This window comes from Crocuta crocuta, unplaced genomic scaffold, assembly GCF_008692635.1.
Source record: "Crocuta crocuta isolate KB4526 unplaced genomic scaffold, BGI_CrCroc_1.0 scaffold322, whole genome shotgun sequence".
NCBI classification, from domain to species: domain Eukaryota; kingdom Metazoa; phylum Chordata; class Mammalia; order Carnivora; family Hyaenidae; genus Crocuta; species Crocuta crocuta.
In genome coordinates this window covers 1,994,685-2,019,356 of record NW_027532592.1, presented here as the reverse complement: position 1 = coordinate 2,019,356, position 24,672 = coordinate 1,994,685, and the positions used below count along the sequence as shown (strand labels likewise).

At 40.4% G+C, this 24,672-nt stretch overlaps 2 protein-coding genes across 4 annotated transcripts in view; both read left to right on the top strand.

Moving 5' to 3' along the window:
* The window catches only part of AHCTF1 (AT-hook containing transcription factor 1), a 79,364-nt gene extending 73,386 nt beyond the window's left edge, over window positions 1-5,978 (top strand). For all 3 annotated transcript variants that reach the window (XM_077779864.1, XM_077779863.1, XM_077779865.1), the window contains 3 exons: window positions 1,266-1,399; window positions 3,342-3,424; window positions 4,234-5,978. In XM_077779864.1, coding sequence (XP_077635990.1) covers window positions 1,266-1,399; window positions 3,342-3,424; window positions 4,234-4,423 — 407 coding nt within the window. In that variant the 3' untranslated portion in view covers window positions 4,424-5,978. The remainder of the gene's footprint in view (window positions 1-1,265; window positions 1,400-3,341; window positions 3,425-4,233) is intronic.
* Window positions 5,621-24,672, top strand: part of LOC144244527 (kinesin-like protein KIF28P) — a gene marked incomplete at its 5' end in the record, with an annotated part of 69,134 nt that continues 50,082 nt past the window's right edge. Inside the window, 2 exons of the mRNA XM_077779866.1 lie at window positions 5,621-5,761; window positions 8,335-8,526. Of these exons, the coding sequence (XP_077635992.1) occupies window positions 5,621-5,761; window positions 8,335-8,526 (333 nt within the window). The remainder of the gene's footprint in view (window positions 5,762-8,334; window positions 8,527-24,672) is intronic.

Genomic DNA, 24,672 nt, shown 5'->3' with positions numbered 1-24,672 from the left:
GTCTCTGAAGGGCAGACCCTCTGTGGCTCCGGGTAGCCTAGAAAGAGAAAAATACAATGTCTTCATTTCCTGTAAAGAACATGGATCCATTGTTTTTTTTTTAACACCCAAAGGGGAAGGTTACCCCCAGCACCCCAGCTGTTGCCATTTCTGCCCCTTATTAGCAGGCAGCAGAGAGGACTTTCATTTCTGACCACTCCTGTTTCCTTTTTAAGAATCCTGGGCTTTAAATGCAGAATTTGATATCTTACAGAAGTCTTGATGGCCCCCACTAGGTGAAATAACATTGAACTTGGAGAATCTTACTTTAGGATTTGTAAATTCTGGAAGCCACAAGCCTGTGACGAATACAGACCTTGCCGGGCGCCCCACACTCTCTTCTGATCCTGTAATCTTCACAGCAACTCCTAGGTCCCAGTGCTGTGACCCCATACTATAGACACTGAAGCACAGAGAGCTTTATCTGATTTGCCTTGGGTCCCGCAAGTAGCAGATCCAGAAGCTGGGATCTAACCTGTGGCAGACGGGTTTGGCTGCACCTGCTTCTTCCACAATAACCTTGGTAATCACCTTTGACATGGAGACCCGATGGCAAAAATAAATCTGAGAGAACATCTGTGATGTTTTTAGTCACATGTTCTGGACCAGTTCTTAAGTAAATCACTTTTATTTATTTATCTATGGAGTATCTTCCAATCAGCCTGTTTTTTCTTCTATTAATTACTTTCTCCGTTCCCTTTTTCCCTTCACAACATGAACTTTTCTGTTGTTCCTTTGACTGGAACCACTAGCTGAGAATGATCTGGAAGGAAAAAAGTTTTGAGTGTCTTTGAAAATATCTTTGTAAATAAAAATGTCATCTTGGAATAGTAGGGATTTTGAAGTAAACTAGCACAGGTTATATAGAAGATGGATGTTTTCCTTCCCGAGAACGTATGAGGGAGGAGCGGTAATGATGAAAACTCGCAGAATAACAGTTCTGAGTTTGCTTCTTAAATATTGTTTTTATATTGTAACACTATTTAGTTTGGGGCATTAAATTTCTACACGTCAGGCTGACCCAAACAGTGTGGAGGTTTTTCCCTGCGTCTGTCTCTCCTCACACGGCCAGTGTGTGTCCCGACTAGCATTTTCCAGGCTCGGAAATGTGTACATCTTTCCAGCGCATGTTCTCTGTTCCACACTTTTATAAAAGATAGATCTCAAGATCCATATTTGTGGACCTGGATTTCAGAGTTTGTTTCTTCTTCCCTGCCTTTCTGCAGCTAAAAAGATAGAGGCTCCAGCACAGCTGCAAGAATTAGTTTCAGATTTATCTCCTCAGTTTGTCTTCTCACCACCTACTTTACGGACCAGGCAGAAAAATGCATCCAATACATCAAGACTCGGAGACGAACTGGTAAGAAGTGCATTTTATTCATTTGTAGGCTTGTTTAAACGTGCTCTTGGGGCGCCTGGGTGGCTCAGTGGGGGAAGCGTCCGACTTTTGATTATGGTTCAGGGCGTGATACCAGGGTTGTGGGATCGAGCCCTGCATCGGGAGCCTGCTTATGATTCTCTCTCTCTCTCTCTCTCTCTCTCTCTCTCTCTCTCTCTCTCTCTCTCTCTCTCTGCCTCTCCCTCTGCACCTCTCCCCAACTCACCCTCTCTCTAAGAAAGAAAAAAAAACATGCTCTTTACTTTTTTAAGCAATGTTTCATAAATAAATCTCTTTTAAAAGAGCAGAGAGGGGTGCCTGGGTGGCGCAGTGGGTTAAGCGGCCAACTTCGGCTCAGGTCATGATCTCATGGTTTGTGGGTTTGAGCCCCGCGTCAGGCTCTGTGCTGACAGCTCGGAGCCTGGAGCTGCTTCAGATCCTGTGTCTCCCTCTCTCTCTGCCCCTGCCCCGCTCATGCTCTGTCTCTCAAAGATAATAAGTATATGTTAAAAAAATATTTTAAAAAAATAAGAGAGCAGAGATTTGGGGCACCTGGGGGCTCAGTCAGTTAAGCATCCAACCCTTGACTTCTGCTTAGGTAATGATCTCACAGTTTGTGAATTTGAGCCCCACGTCTGGCTCTGATAGCACAGAGCCTCCTTGGGATTCTGTCTCCCACTCTCTCCCTGCCCCTGCCTCATTCTTTCTGTCTGTCTGTCTCTCTCTCTCTCAAAAAATAAATAAAAATAAATTTCAAAAAATAATTAAAAGAGCAGACATACTGAAAGCCCAAAATTGCCTTCTCTGCACTTGGGGTGCCCGCCTGTGGCCACATTTGTGGCACGTCGCTGATGGTATATGACTGGCAGCTGCGGCTTGGATGACCTGTTGGGGAAGAGGTTTTTCACTTTTAGCGTCTCCTCCGCCTTCTCTGGAGGCGTTTATCTGAACGTTGGTCCCTGAACCCCCGGGGTGTCATCCACAGACCACACTTGGAGGGACAGGGTTTCAGAGTTGTCCAGTCACCTGATTGCACAAAACCATAAAACGAAAAGAGTTCATGGACTGAACTGTTTAGCAATATGAATTCATAAGCGTTTCTTGAATTATCTGCCGTGACCAGTTACTGTGCAAAGGCAGAGACGCCCACAGAAATCACTTGGGCAAATGCCTGGTCTTTCAGGAGCTCAGTGTAAGTGAAGAGGCTAAAACACACACAATTATTTCACAGTATGCCAAGAATCGTTTCTACCCAAGTAGCCCTCTAGGCAGAAGGTGAAGGAGGCAGGCCGTCCTGGAAGGGAGCACCTGGAAGGGAGCGTCAGGGACCACAGAGGCACCGGGGGTGGAGCTCCTTACAAACTGCCGTGTGCGTGTTGAAGGCAGGATGACATGAGTTCCGGGGAGGAAAGGGAGTCCCTGGGGGCACGGTCCTTCCTGAGATGAAGAGCACCTGGGTTTGGACAGAAGCACTGGGAACAGGAGGGCAGCAGACAAGGAAACCTGTGCCTTGGAGACAGACTGTGTGCATGGGGAGGAGGAGCGGCCTGAAATGACCGGAGAGTTCTTGCTGAAAATAAAAAGATCCCATGTCGGGAGGGGGGTCGCCCCGGGCGACTCAGTCGGTTAAGCGGCCAACTTCAGCCCAGGTCACAGTGGTGGGTTCAAGCCCCATGTTGGGTTCTGTACTGACAACTCAGAGCCTCGACCCTGCTTGGGAATCCGGTTTCCCTCCCTCTCTGCCCTTCCCCGCCTCAAAAATAAACAAACATTAAAGAAAAAAAAAAAAAAGTCCACCTGGGACTTGCCTCTGAATTCATTAGCGCTGTTTGGGGGGATTCGTTGACTCAGGATAGAAGGATTCAGTTCAGATTGCAAATACTTAGTTACTAACAATTTCTCTCTCCAAACTTGTACCCCGCAGAAAGATCACACCCAATCAACAGAAACTGTGGGAAAGCAAAAAGCGAAAACACCCCGGACCACAAAGACCAGACAGGCAAGCAGGTCTGACCTGTTTTATGCAGTAATTTTTATCCATTTTGTTTTGTGAATTAGATCTGAAAAGAGTCTTGAGATCAAGCTCTTCGGAAAAGGGTAATTGTTGGGGTGTCTGTGCGCACTGGCTGCCGGCAGTTACAGGGCCTTACCAAGCGAGGCAAGGGGCCTCTCCACAGGCCAGTGAGAACCCAGTGGCCCTTGAAAGCAGGGCTGTGGGGCAGGTCTGTGCCCCTTGTGTCCTCTGTTCTGAGGGCGGCGGGGGGGAGGGGGGGGGTGAACGGATGTGTCACCCTTTCCCTAGTAAAGGTAGGTAACAGTAGTAAAACTAATTATAAACTTAAAAATCTTGCAGTTGTTTTACTAATGGCCGTAAAACTTCATTTGTGGGGAGACTTCTCCAGATGGATTTGTGTTACGTGGTGGTCGAATTTCATAAAAGTACAAAGCAGTCCATTACATCGTACTTTGAAAGCTGACTTATCAAGATTTTTGACCCTAATTGAGAACACGGTTTATACATCAGTTGGCTTTGTCGCACAGGCGGGACACTTGTGGCGGACGTGTGCGCGGGATCACGGACGGTGGGGTGTGAGGGTTGCTGTTAGCGTCACAGTCACGGGCCTGCTGGGCGCTCACCCCTCTGCGTCACGTGGGCCTTCACTCTGCCTCCACTTCCCTTCACGACATTCTTCACTCCTCTCAAAGCACCAGGAAAGCACCCGCTCCTTCATGCTTCTTCCTGAGTGCCATGGGGAAGTGGCCCTGTTTTTCACTACCTTGTGTGTGCTCTTACTCGAGTTGTGTTTTGTCCTCAGAAACAAAGAAGAAGACCCTTGGTCACCTCCTCCTGTGAAGATCAGGCTGGTTTCTCCTCTGGGAAGCCCGGCGGACGACGTAAAGAACAAGCCTCGAAGGGCTCCCGCAGTACCGGCCAGAGGTCTGGGAAGGAGCAGGAAGAAACTGTCTTCCTTTCCAAAGCAAGTTTTACGCAGAAAACTGCTGTAATTTTTGTTCCTCAAGTTTTTAATGTACACCAATTTCTAAGAGTCATCAAAATTGTGTGGATTATTAAAAATTACCTAATTTAGAAGAAAAGGATTTATATAAGTTACTGTAAATTTTTGTAGACAGAAGCTCTTCAATAGGCAAAGTAACTCCATAAGGAGTGTGAATCTTTTAGTCCAGGCAGTTTTTTCTATTTTATATTAAGACTTCATACATTTATACAGGATGTAAATACGGCTTATTATTGGAATGTTAAATAAAGTGTATACTTCACAGTAGTTTGTGTCTGTTAGATTTTTGAGAGGTGATTTCTGTTTTAATACTGATTTTCTAATGCTGGTAGGCACTGGTGCCCTGGCTTTCTCTACAGTTGATGGCGGTAGGCCAGTCTTAAAATCAGGATGATTGAAGAACTGTTGATTCTTTTTCAAAGTTGCTATTTTATAATTTATGCACTTTGCTTCTATGATTGAGATTTCTAATCAAGAAATGTATTTTTTTTTGGCTTGTTATTACTATGTTGAAATCGAATTATGGGCATGTAATTCTGCCGCGTTTTGTAGTCTAACAAATTTTGTATATTCTACCTCAACTGAGCGATTTTCCAAGTAATGCATCGGTTCAATACGACGTTGGCATTCCTTGTTCAGCAAGCTTCAAGGCTATTTGTACGGTCTCTTAATTATTCAGAGACTAATTATCCAGGTTAGACCGACCGGTTCACTGCTCACTAGCAACTTCTCGGAAAGGGTTGAGAAGGGGGGAACTTGAGACAAGTCCGTTTCATGGCCCTTGGGCACGCCTTGTGTGTGCCCACTGTGGATAGAATGACAAGTCTGAACAAATTTTTTTTACGACATTCTCGCTGTGAAGGAGATTGCTATTAAATTACAGAAGTCCCTTACCATTCAGGTTTTTAAACGGACACATATTCCTAGGACCTCAGGCACAGACTATTGAGGACGGGCAAAGAGCCTAAGTAGAGGTGGGGAAGGGGTGGGAGGAAGAACCAGGACACTGTCCTCTGGGATGACTGTGTGCAATGAAGTGGGGATGCTTGACGTGGGCTATGACACTCATCAATAAGTAAGTGTTGTAAAATAATTTATAACAGGCCACTGATCGTGTGTAATGAATGGACCATGAATAATTGATTGTCTAGAAACAAACTGCTTTCGTTGGCTCAGCTTTTAACATTTCAGCGTGAAGCACAGTGGTGCACTTTCTACCTTATTTTTCTACCAAATAACTGACACGAGCGACGGGAACCTGGTGAAGATACCCGTGCCAAGTATAGACAGTGTGACCGTCGTGGTGCGTGTGCGGCCTTTCAGTCAGGTCAGTGATGGATGGCCCATCGCCTTGTTGACATTTTGACTATGACTCGTTTTATTAACTTTCTAATGACAGTGATCAAATGTGTAAGCTGCTTGTCATTTATGGAAGATTTAAATGAACTTGTTTAAATGAGTAAAGATCTGAACATAACTTAGTAAACACGTAATTTCATTCCTCTGCACAAGTAGCTCAATAAAAAATTGATGAGAGAAACATACGTACTGTCAAGTCAATAATTTCTTGCCCCAGTGCGGGTTGGTGAATATAGACATGTGTTGTTTTTGGTAAGTGTACTTCCCCCTCCTCAGTAACGGCAGATCGTAAGCAGGCAAGTTGCCGGTTCGGAACGAAGTCTATGGATTTTAAGTGCATTTACAGATACGTGTATTTATGGAACTTACTACAGCTAGTTGTTGAGCTGTGTTGCTGAAACACTAAGGGATTACACTTGCTCAGGGACCCTGCAACAAACCCCGATTACCGCTGCGTTACTTACGATTTAAGATCATTCCGGACAGTTGGCCCACCCAGCACACTCTTGAGTGCTGTGGGTCAAACCCTACGCTAAGGACAGGACACAAAGCTTGCAGCGCGTGGGGGTAAATGACTGGTAGTAGTGTGTCCCGCCGTGGTCAGGCAAACCTCCTGGGCCCCCAGAGAGAGATTGGGTCTAGTTTGTTCTACCTGGGTGGCCGTGAAAACTCCTGGAGGTAGAAGCATGAGGCTGACCCAAAGAAGAAGCAAGATTTGGAGAGGGTATGCTAGACAGAGCAACGTGCAAAGGGCGTGCAGGACAGTGGTAACTCGTCCGCAAAGGCATGCAGTGAACGTGATGGAGACCTTCTAGGAGGCCTCCTTTCCTGCTTGGACCCTGTACAACCTGATGCTTTTCCTCTCCTGTCCGTCGGTATTTGTGTCCATTGTTTCCTGTCCCTCAGCATTCATCTGCGTCACAGAAAGTATTTCAGCAGCCAGGTAGATCCGTAATTAGATGGCTTTACGGATATAGACAGCAGTGACCAAGACAGTGTGACACTGACACAGTGAGAGACCTATAGGTTAATGTGATGACACAGAGCGATCAGAAAACATCCCAGGCCTCCACGGCCACTTGGTTTTCAACAAGGCTGCCAAAATGGGCAGAGAACAGCCTTTGCCGGAAACAGTCCTGGAAAAACTTGATAGCTGCATGCAAAAACAATGAACTTGGACCCTTACCTCACACCGTGTAAATGAAAGTTAACAAAATATGGACCAAAGCCACAAAAACGAGAACTGTTAAGTACAAAAAAACCACAGTAAATATTCGTGACTTTGGACCGGGCCAAGGATTCTCAGATTCCTTTAAAAGGAACCGTTTCTGAGATCAGTGACTGATCTATATCTGGACTCCAGGTGCGTTCATCCCAGCTGTCTTCCCGGCACCCCCTGCACCCCCCACCCCCACCACTTCTGCAAAGCAGAGGGCCTGTAATTTAACCAGTATCAAAACAAACCTCCTCCCAGTCACCTTCCGTCACAACCTCTTCTGTTCCCGATTGTGCCCATAGGTCAGGTTTCTGTAAGAGGGAAAATGAAGTCCCCTTTGAGAGGAGAGCAGTTGCTGTCCCCCGAGGCAGGGTGGCGAACCCTGGGCTCAGAGTTTGGGGGTAGGAACAGCTCCAAGCTGTCCCCTGTTTTTGAAGCCCCAGCATGTGACGAATGGAACAGCAGCCTGATCCCCCCCTGGCATGGAACCGCCACCTCGGGCCGGGCCGAGGACAGCCAGCACCCGGGTGTTCCCAGCGTCATGTGAACAAAGTGCACCTGCACGCGTGGGCATCCTACCTGTCACCAAGAGCCTCACAACAGGCACGCAGGGCAGGATGGGAAACTCTCATATCCTGCTCCCGCCCGGAAGAAAGCCCTCCCATTTGGGGACAGAGGGAGCCCTGTGGTCGGGGCTCCAGCCGTCCGGAGCAGAGTCTCCACCTGCCGGAGCTGGCAGAGGGAGAGGAAGGGTCTGCTCCCGCTTCAAATCCCAGACTCCCCCCTAACAACTTGGATACGATTCCTTGAACTGATGTTTTGTCATCGACTGTTTGCCCTCAGGACCATTCGTTACCGAGTCTGCAAATGGTGGTTTTTCCATTTTCACTTTTTCTTTAATAATTTCCACCAGTTTCACTGGGGAGTGAAATAGGAAAGCTCTCTGTTGCTATAGTTACCACCATTAGTATAGTTGGGTGAGATAGGCTCCTCTCAGAAAATTACTATGACTAGAGAAGACTCAAAAATTCTGAGTTTAAGAGTCATTGTCATAACAGCTGTTAAGAATAACAACACAGAGAACAACCCCTTTCTCAAAATTAAGACCATGAGCTGGCTCTTACTTAATCCACAAGTTCAAATGGCGTTTATAATAAAAAACATTTCACCAATGTTATTAAAAAAAAAAAAAAAAAAAAGCCAGACACAGATAACAAACGAATAAATGGTTCCTGGCTTAATTTCTTACAAGGTGTGTATAAAGACTTGCAGAACAACTTGAATGACAAAAACAATGCCTGACTGAATTTGTAATTTGACCATAGAGAGAGAATTCTGGGAGCAAATGTGTGATTTCCATGCATTCCAGAACCACCACGACCATACAAGACCCTAAGAATCCAGAACATTGGAAGACATTTACATTTGACCTGGCCTATTGGTCTCACAATGGATTTCAAAAGGATAAAGATGGTGTGTTTATTTCAGCTGATCCAAGCAGTAAATTTGCAAGCCAGGTAAACTGCTTTCAAACACGACTTCAAAGGAAGTGTGTTTGTTTTTAAATAAAGTGTTAACACAGTACAACTGTGTAATGCAAGCAGGGTACAATGTATACTTCCATTTGAGAGATGATTTTAAATGTATTCCTTTTTCATGCAAAACATGGGGTCCAAAAGTGCAGCTACTGGCTAATTTTTAGGCACTGAAGTCAATTGATTTCCCAATATATTGACATCTTTTGAACAGGAAGCATCAATCAGTTATATTTTGCCTGAGATCAACAAAATCAGCAAAATCTGTGATGCACTCAGCATTTAAGAACAGTTGTTGATTATCAAGTATCTATTATGTGCCTTGGCATTATTCTATAATAATATTGCCCACAACTTGGTATGGGAAGGTTTGGTGTGCGTTAAAAAATATTGCAGGTTGGGGTGCCTGGGTGGCTTAGTTGGTTAAGCGTCCGACTTTCGCTTAGGTCATGATCTCACAGTTCGTGGGTTCGAGCCCCGCGTCAGGCTCTGTGCTGACTGCCAGCTCAGAGCCTGGAGCCTGTTTCGGATTCTGTGTCTCCCTCTCTCTCTGACCCTCCCCTGCTCACGCTGTCTCTCTCTCTCCTAGAAATAAAACATTAAAAATTTTAAAAAATATATTGCAGATTCTGTGGTAAGAACATGGGTTACGATGGGATACAACGGAGAGGTGGTCATTTCAATCTGGACAAAGCTCCTTACGTTTCTTGGGCCTGAGTGTGTATGGTTTTCATCAAATTTGGAATGATTTCAACTATCATTTTTTCAAATCTCTTTTGCCCCCTCCCCCGCCCGCCCCGACATTTTTCCTTCTGTGATTCCAATTGGGCTCGTCCCGCAGGTCATGGAGACTCTGTTTACTTCCCCCCAAAACTTTTCTCTCGATTCTTCTTGTCTGCCTGTTGTCTTCACACGCGGCTGAAAGCTCGCCAATCTGTCAAACCACTCCTAAAAGTAACCTCTATCAGATAGCTCTGACTTCACAAACTCACTGAAAGGGCCTCGTGGACCCTGGAATGCGCTTTGAGAACCACCATTCTAGATAAATCCATAAAAATAAATTTTAAAAATCAAACAGAATGACAACTAGTCAGTCAGTTGTGGGGAAATGGGATCGTGAAGCATTGAATCCAAAACAGGGCAGGAAAAGTGGGGAAAAGTTAAAAGGAGGTGGGAAAAGTAGAATACAAATAGCAAAATCGTAGACTTAATGCCAGCACTCTGTTATTATAGCAAATGTAAATGAACATGCCAACTAAGAAAAGTCAGATGATCAGATTTGATAGGAAAAGCAGAATCCAACTACACCTGTTCACTGAAATCCAATTTAAAAACAGATACTACCATGTAAACACTTATGGAAACTACAGAGGCCATATTTCATCACATAAAGTAGACTTCGGAATGCAAAATATGCTATGATGATAATTCATTAAGAAGACATTCCGGGGCGCCTGGGTGGCTTAGTCGGTTAAGCGTCCGACTTTCGCTTAGGTCATGATCTCGCGGTTCGTGGGTTCGAGCCCCGCGTCGGGCTCTGTGCTGACTGCCAGCTCAGAGCCTGGAGCCTATTTCAGTCTGTGACTCCCTCTCTCTCTGACCCTCCCCTGCTCACGCTGTCTCTCTCTCTCTCTCCCTCCTAGAAATAAATAAAGCATGAAAAAATTTAAAAAAAAAAAAAAAAAAAAGAAGACATTCCATGATGGAGCACCTCGGTGGCTCAGTCAGTTAAGTGTCCAATTTTGACTCCAGTCATGATATTCTGGTTTGTGGGTTCGTGCCCCACACTGGGCTCTGTGCCAACAGCTCAGAGCTTGGAGCCTGCTTCGGATTCTGTGCCTCCCTCCCACTCTCTACCCCTCCCTCACTCATGCTCTGTCTCTTTCAAAAATAATAAACATTAAAAAAAATTTTTAAAGACATTCCATTTTCGATGGCTATGTACCTAATAATAGAACTTCAAAATATATGAAGCAGAAACTGAGGGAGAAACAGATGAATTTACAATTGTCATTAGTGATTCCATCACTTCTCTCTGAGTAATGGATAGAACAAATACCCCCAAATCAGATATAGAAGACCAGATCAACACCATCAGCCTAACTTACCATCATATTATGCCCCATGCAACAACAGCGCCATGCACAATTTTCACGTGAACATGAAACTCTCATTACAATAGATCATAGTCCAGATCATAAAACTAAATAATGTAAGATAACTGAAATCATACAAACTGTTCTCTGACTACAAAACCGGAAAGAAATGAAAGGTATCAGGAAAATCCACAAATATTTAGAAAATAACAGACTTCTAAATAATTCATAGGTTGGGGCATCAGGGTGGCTCAATCAGTTAAACATCCCACTGTTGATTTTAGGCTCAGGTCATGATCTCACATTCCATGAGTTTGAGCCCCGCATCGGGTTCAGTGCTAACAGCATGGAGCCTGCTTGGGATTCTTTGTCTCTCTCTCTCTGCCCTTCCCTGCTCACATATTCTCCCTCAAAAATAAAAAAAAAAAAAAATTTTTTTTTAAGTAAATAATTGATAGATCAAGAAATAAAACACAAAGTAGTAAATNNNNGAGGTCAAGAAATAAACCACAAATTAGTAAATACTTTAAATAAGAATTTAAGGGGTGCCCAGGTGGCTCAGTAAGTTCAGCATCTGACTTCGGCTCAGGTCTGATCTCACAGTGTGTGAGTTCGAGCCCTGTGACGGGTTCTGTGCTGACCGCTCAGAGCCTGGAGCCTGCTTCAGATTCCTTGTCTCCCTCTTTCTCTGCTCCTCCACACTCACACTCTGTGTCTCTCTTTCTCAAAAATAAAGAAACATTTTTTAAAAATTGAATAAAAATTTTAAAAATGTATCAAAGTTTGTGGAATGCAGCTACACAGGGCTTAGAAGAACTTTATAGCATTAAGTTATTAGAGAAGCACAAGCTTGAGTCTTCCACCTAAGAATTTAGAAAAAGAAGAGCAAATTAAAGCAAGCAGAGGAAGAAATAAGGATAAAAACAGTAATTAATGCAAATCAGTGAAATAATAGAAAAATCAATGAACTCAAAGCTAATAATTTCAAAAGATGAATAAAATTGAACTTCTACCCCAACTGGTTAAGAAAAAACAGATAACACAGTACCAAGATGAGAAATGAAAGATAGTCATCACAGCAAATCTTTATAGACATTTAAAAAGCAGGAATATTGTAAAAAATTTATTGCTAATAGATGAAATGATACAAGCCACTGACGGTCACACAAAAACAGATCATTCAAATAGTCCTCAAGAAATTGAATTTACAGTTAAAAAACCTTCTCACAAAGAAAACTCTAGGCCCAGATGCCTTTCCTATGCATTCTACCAAAGGAAAAAATAATGAGAATTTTTTTTTTAAATCTTAGAGCTGACAAAAGATGGAACATTCATTTTTTGAGGACAATACACTAAAAACAGCCAAAGATTACAAAAACACTGCAATGCCCATCATGAACACAGACACAAAAATTCACAAAATTTCAACAAATAATATCCAACAAAAGATTTAAGGAACAATACATATTGTTCTATCAAGTGGGACTTTTCCTGGAAATGTAAAACTGGTTTAACATTTGAATAGCAATGTCATTCATCGTAAGAACACAATACAGGAGGGGAACATATGGTCAGGTGCAGAAAAGAATATTTGACAAAATGCATCACACAATCATAATTAAAACTCTCAGTAAACTTAAAATAGGAGGGAACTTCCTGGAACTCAAACTTCCCTGAAGAGAGGGTTAAGATGGCAGAAGATTAGGGTGACCCTAAACTTGCTTTCTCCCCTGATTGGCTAGATAAATATCAAATCATTCTGAATATCCAATACATCAATCGGAAGTCTTAGAGAATAAGACTGCATGTCTACAAACAGAAAAAATGAACAGAAAAAAGGTACAAACCAAAAAAAAAAAAGGCACAAACAAAAAATACAAGGTCTACAAACAAAAAAAGGTAGGAGCGGTGGAGAGTTGATTTGTGGGAGAAAAAAGCTGGTAGGTGCTGCAGTGGGGAAGGATCCTTGATCAGAGAGCTGAGCCAAGAGTGAAGAAAAAAAAATGAACATAGGCACAGGGGATTTAACAAGAAAACTGTCCCCCAGAACCACTGGGGGCAGAAGAAAAAGGAGTAACAGTGAACAGTGTAACACAGAATCTGAAGTTTCAAAGGTCAGCACCTGGTGGTGCTCGAGATAGGGGAGTGGGCAGCGTCATCTGATGATCCCCTGGGTTACCCAGGGAGAAGCAGTTCCACGGCTTGGAGAGCATTTGGTAGAGGCCATAGGGCCTCTCCGCAGGCAACACCAGGTGGGCACCATCAAGCTGCCCTGTTCACCAGTATACGAACAGACTCCAGGTAAGGGCAGCAAACCTGGCACCTTACCATAAACTCGGATCCACTGCCACTGTGTGATCACACAACAGTTTCCTGAGACAAAGTGGCACCCACCATGGTGCAGCAAAACCCTCCCCCAGAGCATCAGCACAGGTCTGAGCAAAGGTGGGGGTGGGGGTGTCTCTGAAGTGTGGGGTTTTGAAATATAGCTGTGTCTGACATAAAACTGGAGGGAGGTGCCATCTGGTAGGCGGACAGCGAAGACGCAGAGAAGGGGAGGCAGGGAGCTGATGGAAGCAGGAGACACAGGTGGAGTGATTGATCCTGTGTCTGTAAGGGTGTGAACTTCCCCAGTCTGGAGACTAGATAGCAGAGTGAGGCCATTTTCACTCCTAGCTCACTCACACTGATCCACCCCACTGAGCTAAACAGCGCCACCAAATGGAGAATGGAGCCGTTTCACCTAGCCCTGTTCCCCTCCCCCCCTCACCACCAAGCACATCTCCACTAGGGCAAGTTGGCCTGACAATCAGAGCAGCAGTCCCCCACCAACCCTGCAAAAGACCAGCACCTTCCCCACACTAAGTCCACTGACTGTAGACTGCTGCAAAGCTTCAGCTCTAGAAGAAACAGTATCTAGCTTCCTTGGGGATTGTCTTGTTTATTAGTTTTTGTTTCTGTTTTTGTTTTTTCATGGATACAGAAAGACCAAACTTTTCTAAATAATTTTTTTACCTTTGTTTTATTTTTTCTATCAGCTTTTCTTACCATGCAGACCAAAACACACTTAGAATCTATCTTCCTTTATTACTTAAACTTTTTTTAAATTTAATTAATTTAGGGGCTCCTGGGTGGCTTAGTCAGTTAAGCGTCCGACTTTCGCTTAGGTCATGATCTCGCGGTTCGTGGGTTCGCGCCCCGCGTCGGCCTCTGTGCTGACGCCCCGCTCAGAGCCTGGAGCCTATTTCAGAGTCTGTGTCTCCCTCTCTCTCTGACTCTCCCCTGTTCACGCTGTCTCTCTCTCTCTCTCTCTCCTAGAAATAAATAAAAATATAAAATAAATAAATAAATAAATTTAATTAAATTTCCTTCCAAAATGAGAAGCCAGCGATTTAATCAATACAAATATAAGTAAGATGTCTGAACTAGAATTTAGGACAACAATTAAAAGGATTCTAGCTGAGCTTGAGAATAAGCATAGAAAACACTAGAGAATCCTTTATGGCAGTGATAAAGGAATTAAAATCTAGTTAGGCTGAAATTAAAAATGCAACAGCCAAGATGACAACCCAAATGGATACCATAACAGTGAGTATGGATGAAGTAGAGGAACAAATTAGTCATACAGAAGATAAAATTATGGAAAATAATGAAGCTAAAAAGAAGAGTTGGAAACAAAGGTAATGGGTCACAAAGGTAGACTTAGGGAACTCAATGACTTATTAAAACAGAATAACATTTGAAACATAGGAGTCCAAGAAGATGAAGAGAGAGAAAAAGAGACAGAGGTTTATTTGAGCAAATTATGGTTGAAAACTTCCCTAACTGAGGAAGGATGAAGACATCAAAATCCGAGAAGCACAGATAACTCCCATCAAATTCAACAAAAGCCAGCCAGCACTAGGGCCTATCATAGTCAATTTCAGAAAATACTCAGACAGAAAGAATCCTGAAAACATCAAGGCGGGGGGAGAGTCCTTAACTTACAAGGGAAGACAAATCAGGTTCGCAGCAGATCTGTCCACAGAAACGTGGCAGGCCAGAAGGGAATGGCAGGATATATTCAACATGCTGAAGGGGGAAAATATGCAGCTAAGAATACTTTATCCAGCAAGGCTGTCATTCAGAATGAAAGGGGAGATAAAGGGTCTCCCATGTAAACAAAAGTTAATGGAGTTCATGACCACTAAACCAGCCCTGCAAGAAATATTAAGGGGGACTCTTTGAGTGGGGGGAAAAAGACAAAAAATAACAAAGACTAAAAAGGAAGAGAGAACATCACCAAAACACCAACTTTACAGATAATGCAATGGCACTAAACTCATATCTTTCAATAATTACCCTGAATGTAAACGGACTAAATGCTCCAGTCAAAAGACATGGGATATCAGATGGATAAAAAAGAAAACAAGACCCATCTCTATGCTATCTACAGGAGACTCATTTTAGACCCAAAAACATTAGCAAACTGAAAGTGAGGAGATGGAGAACCATCTATCATGCTAATGGATGTCAAAAGAAAGCCACACTAGACTTTTAAAAAAAAAGACTGTAACAAGAGATGAAGAAAGCCTCTATCTCACAATAAAGGGGTCTATCCAACAAGATGATCTTACAATTGTAAATATTTATGCTCCCAACGTAGACGTATTTATGCTCCCAAATACATAAATCAATTACTAATAAAAAAAAGAAACTCATCAATAATAATACAATAATATTAGGGGACTTTAACACCCTACTTATGGCAATGGGCAGATCATCTGAGCAGAAAATCAACATGGAAACAATGGCTTTGAATGACACACTGGACCAGACTTAACAGATAAATTCAGAACATTTCATCCTAAAGCAGCAGAACACACATTCTTTTCGAGTGCACACAGAACATTCTCCAGAACAGATCACATACTGGGTCACAAATCAGTCCTCAGAAAGGACAAAAAGACTGAGATAATAGCATGAATATTTTCAGACCACAACACTATGAAACTTGAAGTCAACCACAAGAAAAAATTTGGAAAGAACACAAATACATGGAGGTTAAAGAACATCCTACTAAATCAGGGCACCTGGGTGGCTCAGTCGGTTCAACATCTGACTCTTAATTTTAGCTCAGGCCATGATCTTACCGTTTGTGAGATTGAGCCCAATGTCATGCTCTGTGCTGACAGTGTGGAGCCTGCTTAGGATTCACTCTCTCCCTTATTCTATGTCTCTCTCTCTCTCTCTGTCTCTCAAAATAAATAAATAAACAAATATTAAAAAAGAGAGAGAACATACCACTAAAGAATTGAATGGGTTCACCAGGATATTAAAAGAAGAAATAATAATACAACACATGAAAGAAATGAAAATGAAAACATGGCAGTCTATTACCTTCAGGATACAGCAAAGATAGTCCTAAGAGGGAAGTATCTTGCAATATAGGTCTACCTCAAGAAGAAAGAACAATCTCAATACACCTAAGGAAGGTAAAAAGGAATAGCAAATAAAGCCTGAATCCAGCAGAAGAAGGGAAATAATAAAGACTAGAGAAGAAAAAAATAATATAGAAACAAAAAAAACTCAGTAGAACAGATATACAAAGCTAAGAGCTGGTTCTTCAAAAGAATGAATAAATTGATAAACCCCTAGTCAGACTTATCTAAAAGAAAAAAAAAAAAACCCAAATGAATAAAATTACAAGTGAAAGGGGAGAGATCAGAAAACCTCAGAAATACAAAGAACCAATAGAGAATATTATAAAAAATTATATGCCAACAAATTGGGAAATCTGGAAGAAATAGATAAATTACTAGAAACATATAAACTACCAAAACTGAAAAGGAAGAAATAGAAAATTTGAACAGACCCATAACCAGCAAAGAAATCGAAACAGTAATCAAAAATCTCCCAACAAACAAAAGTCCAGGGTCAGATGGCTTCCATATCTACCAGACATTTAAAGGAAAGTTAATACTTTTTTTTTCCAAACTGTTCCAAAAAATAGAAATGGAAGGAAAACTTCCAATACTATTCTATGAAGCCAGCATTACCTTGATTCCAAAACCAGACAAAGACCCCACTAAAAAGGAAAATTACAGACCACTATCCCTGATGAACATCAATGCCAAAATTCTCAACAAGATACCAGCAAATTGAATCCAACAGTACATTAAAATAATTATTCACCATGATCAAGAAGGATTTATTCCTGGGTTCAATATTCCTGGTTCAGTATTCACAAATCAATCAACATGATACACTACATTAATAAAGGAAAGGATAACAACTTCACAATCCTCTCAATTGATACAGAAAAAGCATTTGACAAAATACAACATCCATTCTTAATAAAAACCCTCAAGAAAGTAGGGATAGATGGAACATATCTCGACATAACAAAGATGCAACATACCTCAACATAACAAAGATGAACCCAAGGAGGTCCACACCAAGATATTTAATAATTAAAATGTTAAAAATGAAAGATAAAGAATCTAAAGAACAGCAAGAGAAAAGCAAATGGTTATATACAAAGGAAACCCAATAAGCCTATTAGCTGATTTTTCAGCAGAAACTTCACAGGCCAGAAGTGAGTGGCAGAAAGGAAAGTGCATAAAGAAAAAACCTACAATCATCATTTAGAACCAAAGAAGAGATCGTTTTTCAGACAAAAATTAAAAATTAAAAAGGTTCATCAGCAGTTAACCAGCCTTACAAGAAACATTCCTTATATTTCTTAAAGCCTTCTTTAAGTGGAAAAGGACACATATAGAAGAAAATTATGAAAGGTAAAATTTCTCACTGGTAAAAGCAAATATATAATAAAGGTAGTAGATCAATTACTTATAAAGCCCATATAAAAGTTAAAAAACAAAAGTAATAAGGTCAATTACATTTTTAAAAATCAGTTAAGGGATACACAAATTTTTAAAAATGTAAAATATGGTGTCATATACATAAAACATGGGGAGGGAGCAAATCATAGAGCTTTTAGAATGTGCTTAAACTTAAGCAACCATCAACTTAATACAGACTGCTGTATACATCAAATAGTATACATGATTCTCATGTAACCAAAACACAAAAACTTATAATATATACACAAAAAATAAAGAGACAGGAATCCAAGCATAACACTAAAGACAATCATCAAACCACAATAAAAAGGGAACAAGAGAAGAATGGAACGGAGAACTAAAAAACAACCATAAAACAAGGAACAAAATAACAAGTGCATACATATCAATAATTACTTTAAATGTAAGGGCACCTGGGTGGCCCAGATGGCTAAATGTTGGACTATTGATTTCGCCTCAGGTCTTGATCACATAGTTCATGAGTTCAAGCCCTGTGTTAGACTCCACATTGACCGTGGGGTCTGGTTGGGATTCTCTCTCTCTGTTCCTCTGGTTGGGATTCTTCCTCTCTCTGTTCCTCCCCTTCTTGTGCACTCACTCTCTCTCTCAAAATAAATAAATAAGCATTTAAAAAATAATTACTTTAAGTGCAAATGGATTAAATGCTCCAATCAAAAAACATAGGATGACTGAATGAATAAAAAAAATAAGATCCATGTATATGTTGCCAACAAGGGACTCCACTTTAGACCCAAAGACAAATAGAATGAAAGCAAAAATATGGGGAAAAATATGCCATGCAAATGGAAGTGGGGAAAAAAAGCCAAGGCAACAATATTTATATCAGAAAAATAGACTTTAAAACAAATACTGTAAGAAGAGACAAAGAAAGTCATTACATAATGATAAAGGAATCAATCTAACATGAAGCTATAACAGCTGTAAATCTCTCTGCACCCAACATAGAAACACCTAAATATATAACGCCAATATTAATTGACATAAAGGGAGAAATTGATGGTAATACAATAATAAGGGGGATCTTAACACCCCACTTATGTCAGTGGATAGGTCATCCAGACAGAAACCAACAAAGAAACAGTGGCTTTGAATGACACATGAGATCAGGTGGGTCTCACAGACACATACAGAACATCCCATCCAAGAACAGCATAATACAAATTCTTTCAGATGTACATGGAACATTCTCCAGAGTAGATTTCATGTTAGGCCACAAAACAAACATCAATAAACTTAAGGAGTTTGAAATCATAGCAAGCATCTTTTCTGATCACAAGGGTATGAAACTAGAAATCAATTCCAAGAATAAAACTGGAGAAAACACAAACATGTTGTTGCTAACCAACCAATGGGTCAAAACAAATATCAAAGAAGAAATTAAAAAATACATGGAAAGAAATCAAAATGGAAACACAATGGTTCAAAATCTTTGGGATGCAGCAAAAGCAGCTCTAAGAGGGAAATTTAGGGGCACCTGCGTGACTCAGTTAAGCATCCAACTTCAGTTTAGGTCATGATCACATGGTTCATGGGCTCAAGTCCTGCATCAGGCTCTGTGCTGACAGTTCAGAATCTGGAGCCTGTTTCAGATTCTGTGTCTCCCTCTCTGTCCATTCCCCACTTGCACTCTGTTTCTCTATCTCTCTTAAAAATTAAATAAACTTTAAAAAAAATTTTAGGGGCACCTGGGTGGCTCAATGTGTTGAGTGTCCAACTTTGGCTCAGATCATGATCTCATGTTCAAGGGTCCGAGCCCTGTACTGTGCTGATAGCTCAGCGCTTGGAGCCTGCTCTAGATTTTGTGTCTTTTTTGTCTCTCTGCCCTTCCCCTGCTCATGCTCTGTCTCTCTCTCTCTCTCTTTCAAAAAATAAAACATTAAAAAAAAATCTTTTTTAAAGAGGGAAGTTTGTAGTGACATAACACCTGCCTCAAGAGACAGGAAAAATCTCCAACAACCTAACCTTACTCCTAAAGGAATTATAAAAAGAACAAACAAAAGCTAAATTTAGTAGAAGGAAGAAAATAATAAAGATCAGAGCCAAAAAAAATGAAATAGATCCTTATAAAATAAAAATATCTATGAAACTAAGAGCAGCTTCTCTTTTTAATGTTTATTTTTGAGAGAGAGACAGACAGACAGTGTTAGTGGGCGAGGGGCAGAGAGAGAGGGAGACAGAGGATCTGAAGCAGGCTTCAGGCTCTGAGCTGTCAGCACGGAACCCAACGCAGGCCCAAATCCATGAACCACGAGATTATGACCTGAGGTAAAGTCAGACACTCAACCGACTGAGCCACCCAGGTGCCCTGAGCTGCTTCTTTGAAAGATAAAAAAAAAAAAAAAAAAAGGGAAAGATAACCAANAACAAAATTTAAAAAAAAAAAAAAAAAAAAAAATTAAAAAAAAAAAAAAAAAAAAAATAAAAGTGATAGATAGCCAGAGTCATCAAGAAAAAAAAGAGAGAACACGAATGCATAAAATCAGAAATGAAAGAAAAGTTACAACAAACATCATGGAGTTATAAAGGATTGTAAGAGACTAGTATAAAAATTATAAGCTAACAAATTGGACAACCTATAAGAAATGAATAAATCTCTAGAAACATACAATCTACTAGCACTGAACTAAGAAAGAAATAAAAAACCTGAACAGATCAATTCCTACTAACAAAATTGAATTAGTAATCAAAGAATTCCCAACAAACAAAAGTGCATGACAAACAAAAGTGCTTCCTAGGTCAATTCTACCAAATATTTAAAGAAAAGTTAATATTTATCCTCCTCAAATTATAAATACACAAAGATCAATGGCACAGAATAGAGAACTCAGAAATAAACCCATGCTTATATGGTCAGTGAATCTACGACAAAGGAGGCAAGACTATATAATGTGGAAAACAGTCTTTTCCATAAATGGCGCTGGGAAACTGGATAGCTACTTGCAAAAGAATGAAAGTGAACCACTTTCTTACACCATACAGAAGAATTAGGTCGAAATGGGTTAAAGACCTAAAAGTGATAATAATCTATAAAAATCTTAAAAGAAAACATAGGCAATAAACTCTTAGATAATGGTCTTAGCGATATTTTTATGCATCTGTCCCCTCAGACAAGGAAAACCAAAGCAAAAACAAACAACTGGAACTACATCAAACTGAAAAGCTTTTGCACAGCAAAGGAAACCATCAACAAAATGGAAAGGCAACTTACTGAAGGAAGAAGATATTTGCAAATGATATATCCAATAAGAGATTAATATCCAAAGTACATAAAGAACTTATACAACTGAACACCAAAATAAAACCAAAACCAAAAACCAAAAACCCCTCAAATTACCTGATTTTTAAAATGGAGAGAGAACTTGAATAGATGTGTTCCAAAGAAGATATACAGATGGCCAACACACACATGAAAACATGTTCAACATCACTAGTCATCAGAGAAATGCAAGTCAAAACCAGAATGAGATCTCACTTCAAACCAGTCAAAATGGCTAATATAAAAAAGACAAGAAATAGCAAGTGTTGGCAAAGATGTGGAGAAAAGGAAACCCTCGTACACTGTTTGTGGGAATGTAACCTGGTACAGCTACTATGGAAAACAATATGCAGGCTCTTCAAAATGAAAAATAGAAACCTCACTTCTGGGTATTTACCCAAAGAAAATGAAAACAATAATTAAAGAAGATATATACATCTTTGTGTTTAATGCACCATTATTTACAGTAGCCAAGTATTGAAGCAGCCCGAATGTCCATCAGTAGATGAATGGATAAAGATGTGAATATGCTCAATGGAATATTATTCAGCTGTAAAAAAAAAAAATGAATGAAATCTTGTCATTCTCAACAGCACTTTGAGTTAGAGGGTATTAATGCTAAATGAAATATCAGAGAAAACAAATACCAATAACTTCACTTGCATGTGGAATCTAAAAAAACAAAATAAAGGAACAAACAAAATACAAAGATATTCAGAAATACAGAGAACTATATGTGGTTGTCAGAAGAGAGGGGGTGTGGTATGGGTGAAATATGTATAGGAAATTAAGAGGTACAAACTTGTAGTTATAAAATAAGTAACAGGGATGAAAAGTATATCAAAAGAAATATAGTCAATAACATGGGGCACCTGGGTGGCTCAGTTGGTTAAGCATCTGACTTCAGCTCAGGTTATGATCTTATGGTTTGTGAGTTTGAGCCCCATGTTGGACTCTGTGCTGATGGCTCAGAGCCTAGAGCCTGCTTCAGATTCTGTGTGTCCCTCTCTCTCTGCCCCTGCCCTGCTCATGCTCTGTGTGTGTCTCTCTCTGTCTCACTCTGCCTCTCAAAAATAAACATTAAAAAAAAAAGAAATATAGTCAATAATATTGTAATAACTTTGCATGGTGACAGATGTTAACTATACTCATCATGGTGAGCATTTTGTAACAGAATTGTAGAATCACTATGTTGTACACCTGAAACTAATATAATATTGTATATCAACTTCAATAAAAATATGAAATGGCATACTTTATTTTTTTGAAAAACTTTTAGTTTATTTGAGAGAGAGAGAGCATGACAGGGGCAGAGAGAGAGAGAGAGAGAGAGAAATAAAGAGAAGGAATCCCAAGTAAGCTCTACACTATCAGCACAGAACCTGATGTGGGGCTCAAACTCATGAACCATGAGATCATGACCTGAGTTGACATCAAGAGTTGGAACACTTAACCAACTGAGCCACAGGTGTCCCTAAAATGGCTTACTTAAAATGGATGAATATAATATGTATCAATCTTGCTTCATTTTTTCCAAAAATACCAAGTAATACATTTAACAAAGGAGGTGAAAGACCTGTACACATAAAATGATGACATTGATGAAAGAAATTGAAGAAGACACAAATAAACGAAAAGATATTCTGTGCACATGGCTTGAAAGAATTAATACTGTTAAATTTCCACACTATCCATAGCAGTCTACAGATTCAGTGCAATCCCCATCAAAATTCTAATGGCATTTTTCACAGAAATAGAACAAACAACTCTAAAATCTGTGTGAAACCACAAATACTCCAAATAGCCAGAGGAGTCTTGAGAAAAAGGACAAAGCAGGAGGCATCACACTCTCTGATTCAAACTATACTGCAGAGCTATGGTAATCAAAACAGTATGATACTGGCATAAAACCACATATAGATCGGTGGGATAGAATAGAGAGCCAGATATAAACTCATGCATATATAGTCAATTAATCTATGACAAAGGAGGCAAAAATAGACAAAGGGGCAAAGGACAGTGTTTTCAACAAATGGTGTTGTGAAAACTGGACAGTCACATGCAAAAGAATAAAACTGGACCCCTACATCACACCACTCATAAAAATTAACTTGAAATGTATTAAAAACTTGAACATAAGGGCCAAAACCATAACTTCTAGAAGAAAACATAGGTGGTAAACTTCTACACATCGGTCTTGGAAATGATGTTTTGGACTATATCAAACCAAGGAAATCATCAATGAAATGAAAGGGCAACACAGAAAATGGGAGAAAATATTTGCACATCATGTATCTGGTTAATATCCAAAATAGATAAAGAGCTCATAACAGTTAATAACAAATAACAACAACATCATCATCAACAACAACAAATAATCCAATTAAAAAATGGGCAGAAGAACTGAATAGAGAGTTTTTCCAAAGAAGCTATGCAAATAGCCAACAGGGACATGAAAAGATGCTTAACATCATTCATCATCAGGAAATGCAAGTCAAAGCTACATGAGGCATCCCCTCACATCAGTTAGAATGGCCATCATCAAAAAGACTAACTCTGGTAATCGATTCACAATATATACAAATATCAAATCATTATGTTGTTCATCTGAACCTAACATAATGTTATATACCAATTACATCTCAATCTTTAAAAAGATCGTTTTAAAAGACTGCAAGAATTGTGCTGTAAAGAAATGTGATTGTCACCTTTCCTCACGCCCACATGGGGACCACCATCAAGTTTTTGTTGACCGCCTGTTACGAGATCGCAGAATTACTGTTTCACACATTGTAGTATAGGACAATGCATCATATATTTGATGACGGGATAGTGAGTAGGAAAAAATTAGGAATGTAATTCTAACTCCAGAACTAGTTACTTCACTAAGCTTAGTAGGCGCTCCTTAGGTTTAGCTAACAGCTCCTAAGGTATAGAGTAGATATCTTTTATGAGAATACATTTTTCTGGGGAAAGTATAGTCACAATGTTTTCGGAAACCACTGGCCAAATTCTACATTTTAGGCCTGAAGCTGCCCTAAACCTTGTCATGTAATAATTTGTATTCCTTTCTTATGAGAAATGAACAGTATGAGAAAATTGGTTCCTATTGTCCACATATAAATCCTACTATGTTGGTATGCACATCTTTCCCAGAAGCAAAAATTATATAAATTACACAAATGTACCTTTTGCACTGGAGAGACCATGCAAAGCCTTCTTTTTTTTTTTTTTTTTTTTTTTTTTTTTGAGAGAGAGAGAGCACAAATCTGTATGTGCATGAGCAGGGGGAGGGCAGAGGAAGAGAGAGAACAGAAACAGGCTCCACGCTCAGCACGGAGCAGACGTGGGGTTTGATCCCATGACCTGAGATCATAACCCCAGCTGACAACAAGAGTTGGATGCTCAACCAACTGAGCCACCCGGGTGCTCCAAGCTTACTTGCTATTTTATTGATGTTAGAGACCAGCGAAGAACGTGCTCTTTGAAACGGCCTCAAGTAAGAGAATATTGCTGGCTGTGGTCATAGCCCAGATAATGAAGGAGCCAGACCACATCTTCTCTTTCAAGCGGTTGTGGGCACAGACATCTGTGTCTCCCACTTAAAAAGGGAGTGTGTGCCCATGAATGTGTGTGTGTTGTAGAAATTCTCCAGAACCACTGGTTCTTGTGGCCACAAAAACAAAACAAAACAAAACAAAAAACAAAACAAAACAAGAGCTCACCAGCAGAGGACTAAAATTAGTACAGGGATTTTGTGATGTTATTGTTTGGAGTCAGGAATAAAGAGAAAGTAGGAGACACTCTGACTAGTCTCTGACCCCTGACCCCTTGAAATTTTTGTCTAACTGCTGAATTTTAATGACTTAGCAAGCCAGGTTTGGGCAAGGCTGTGAGATGCACAGATTTG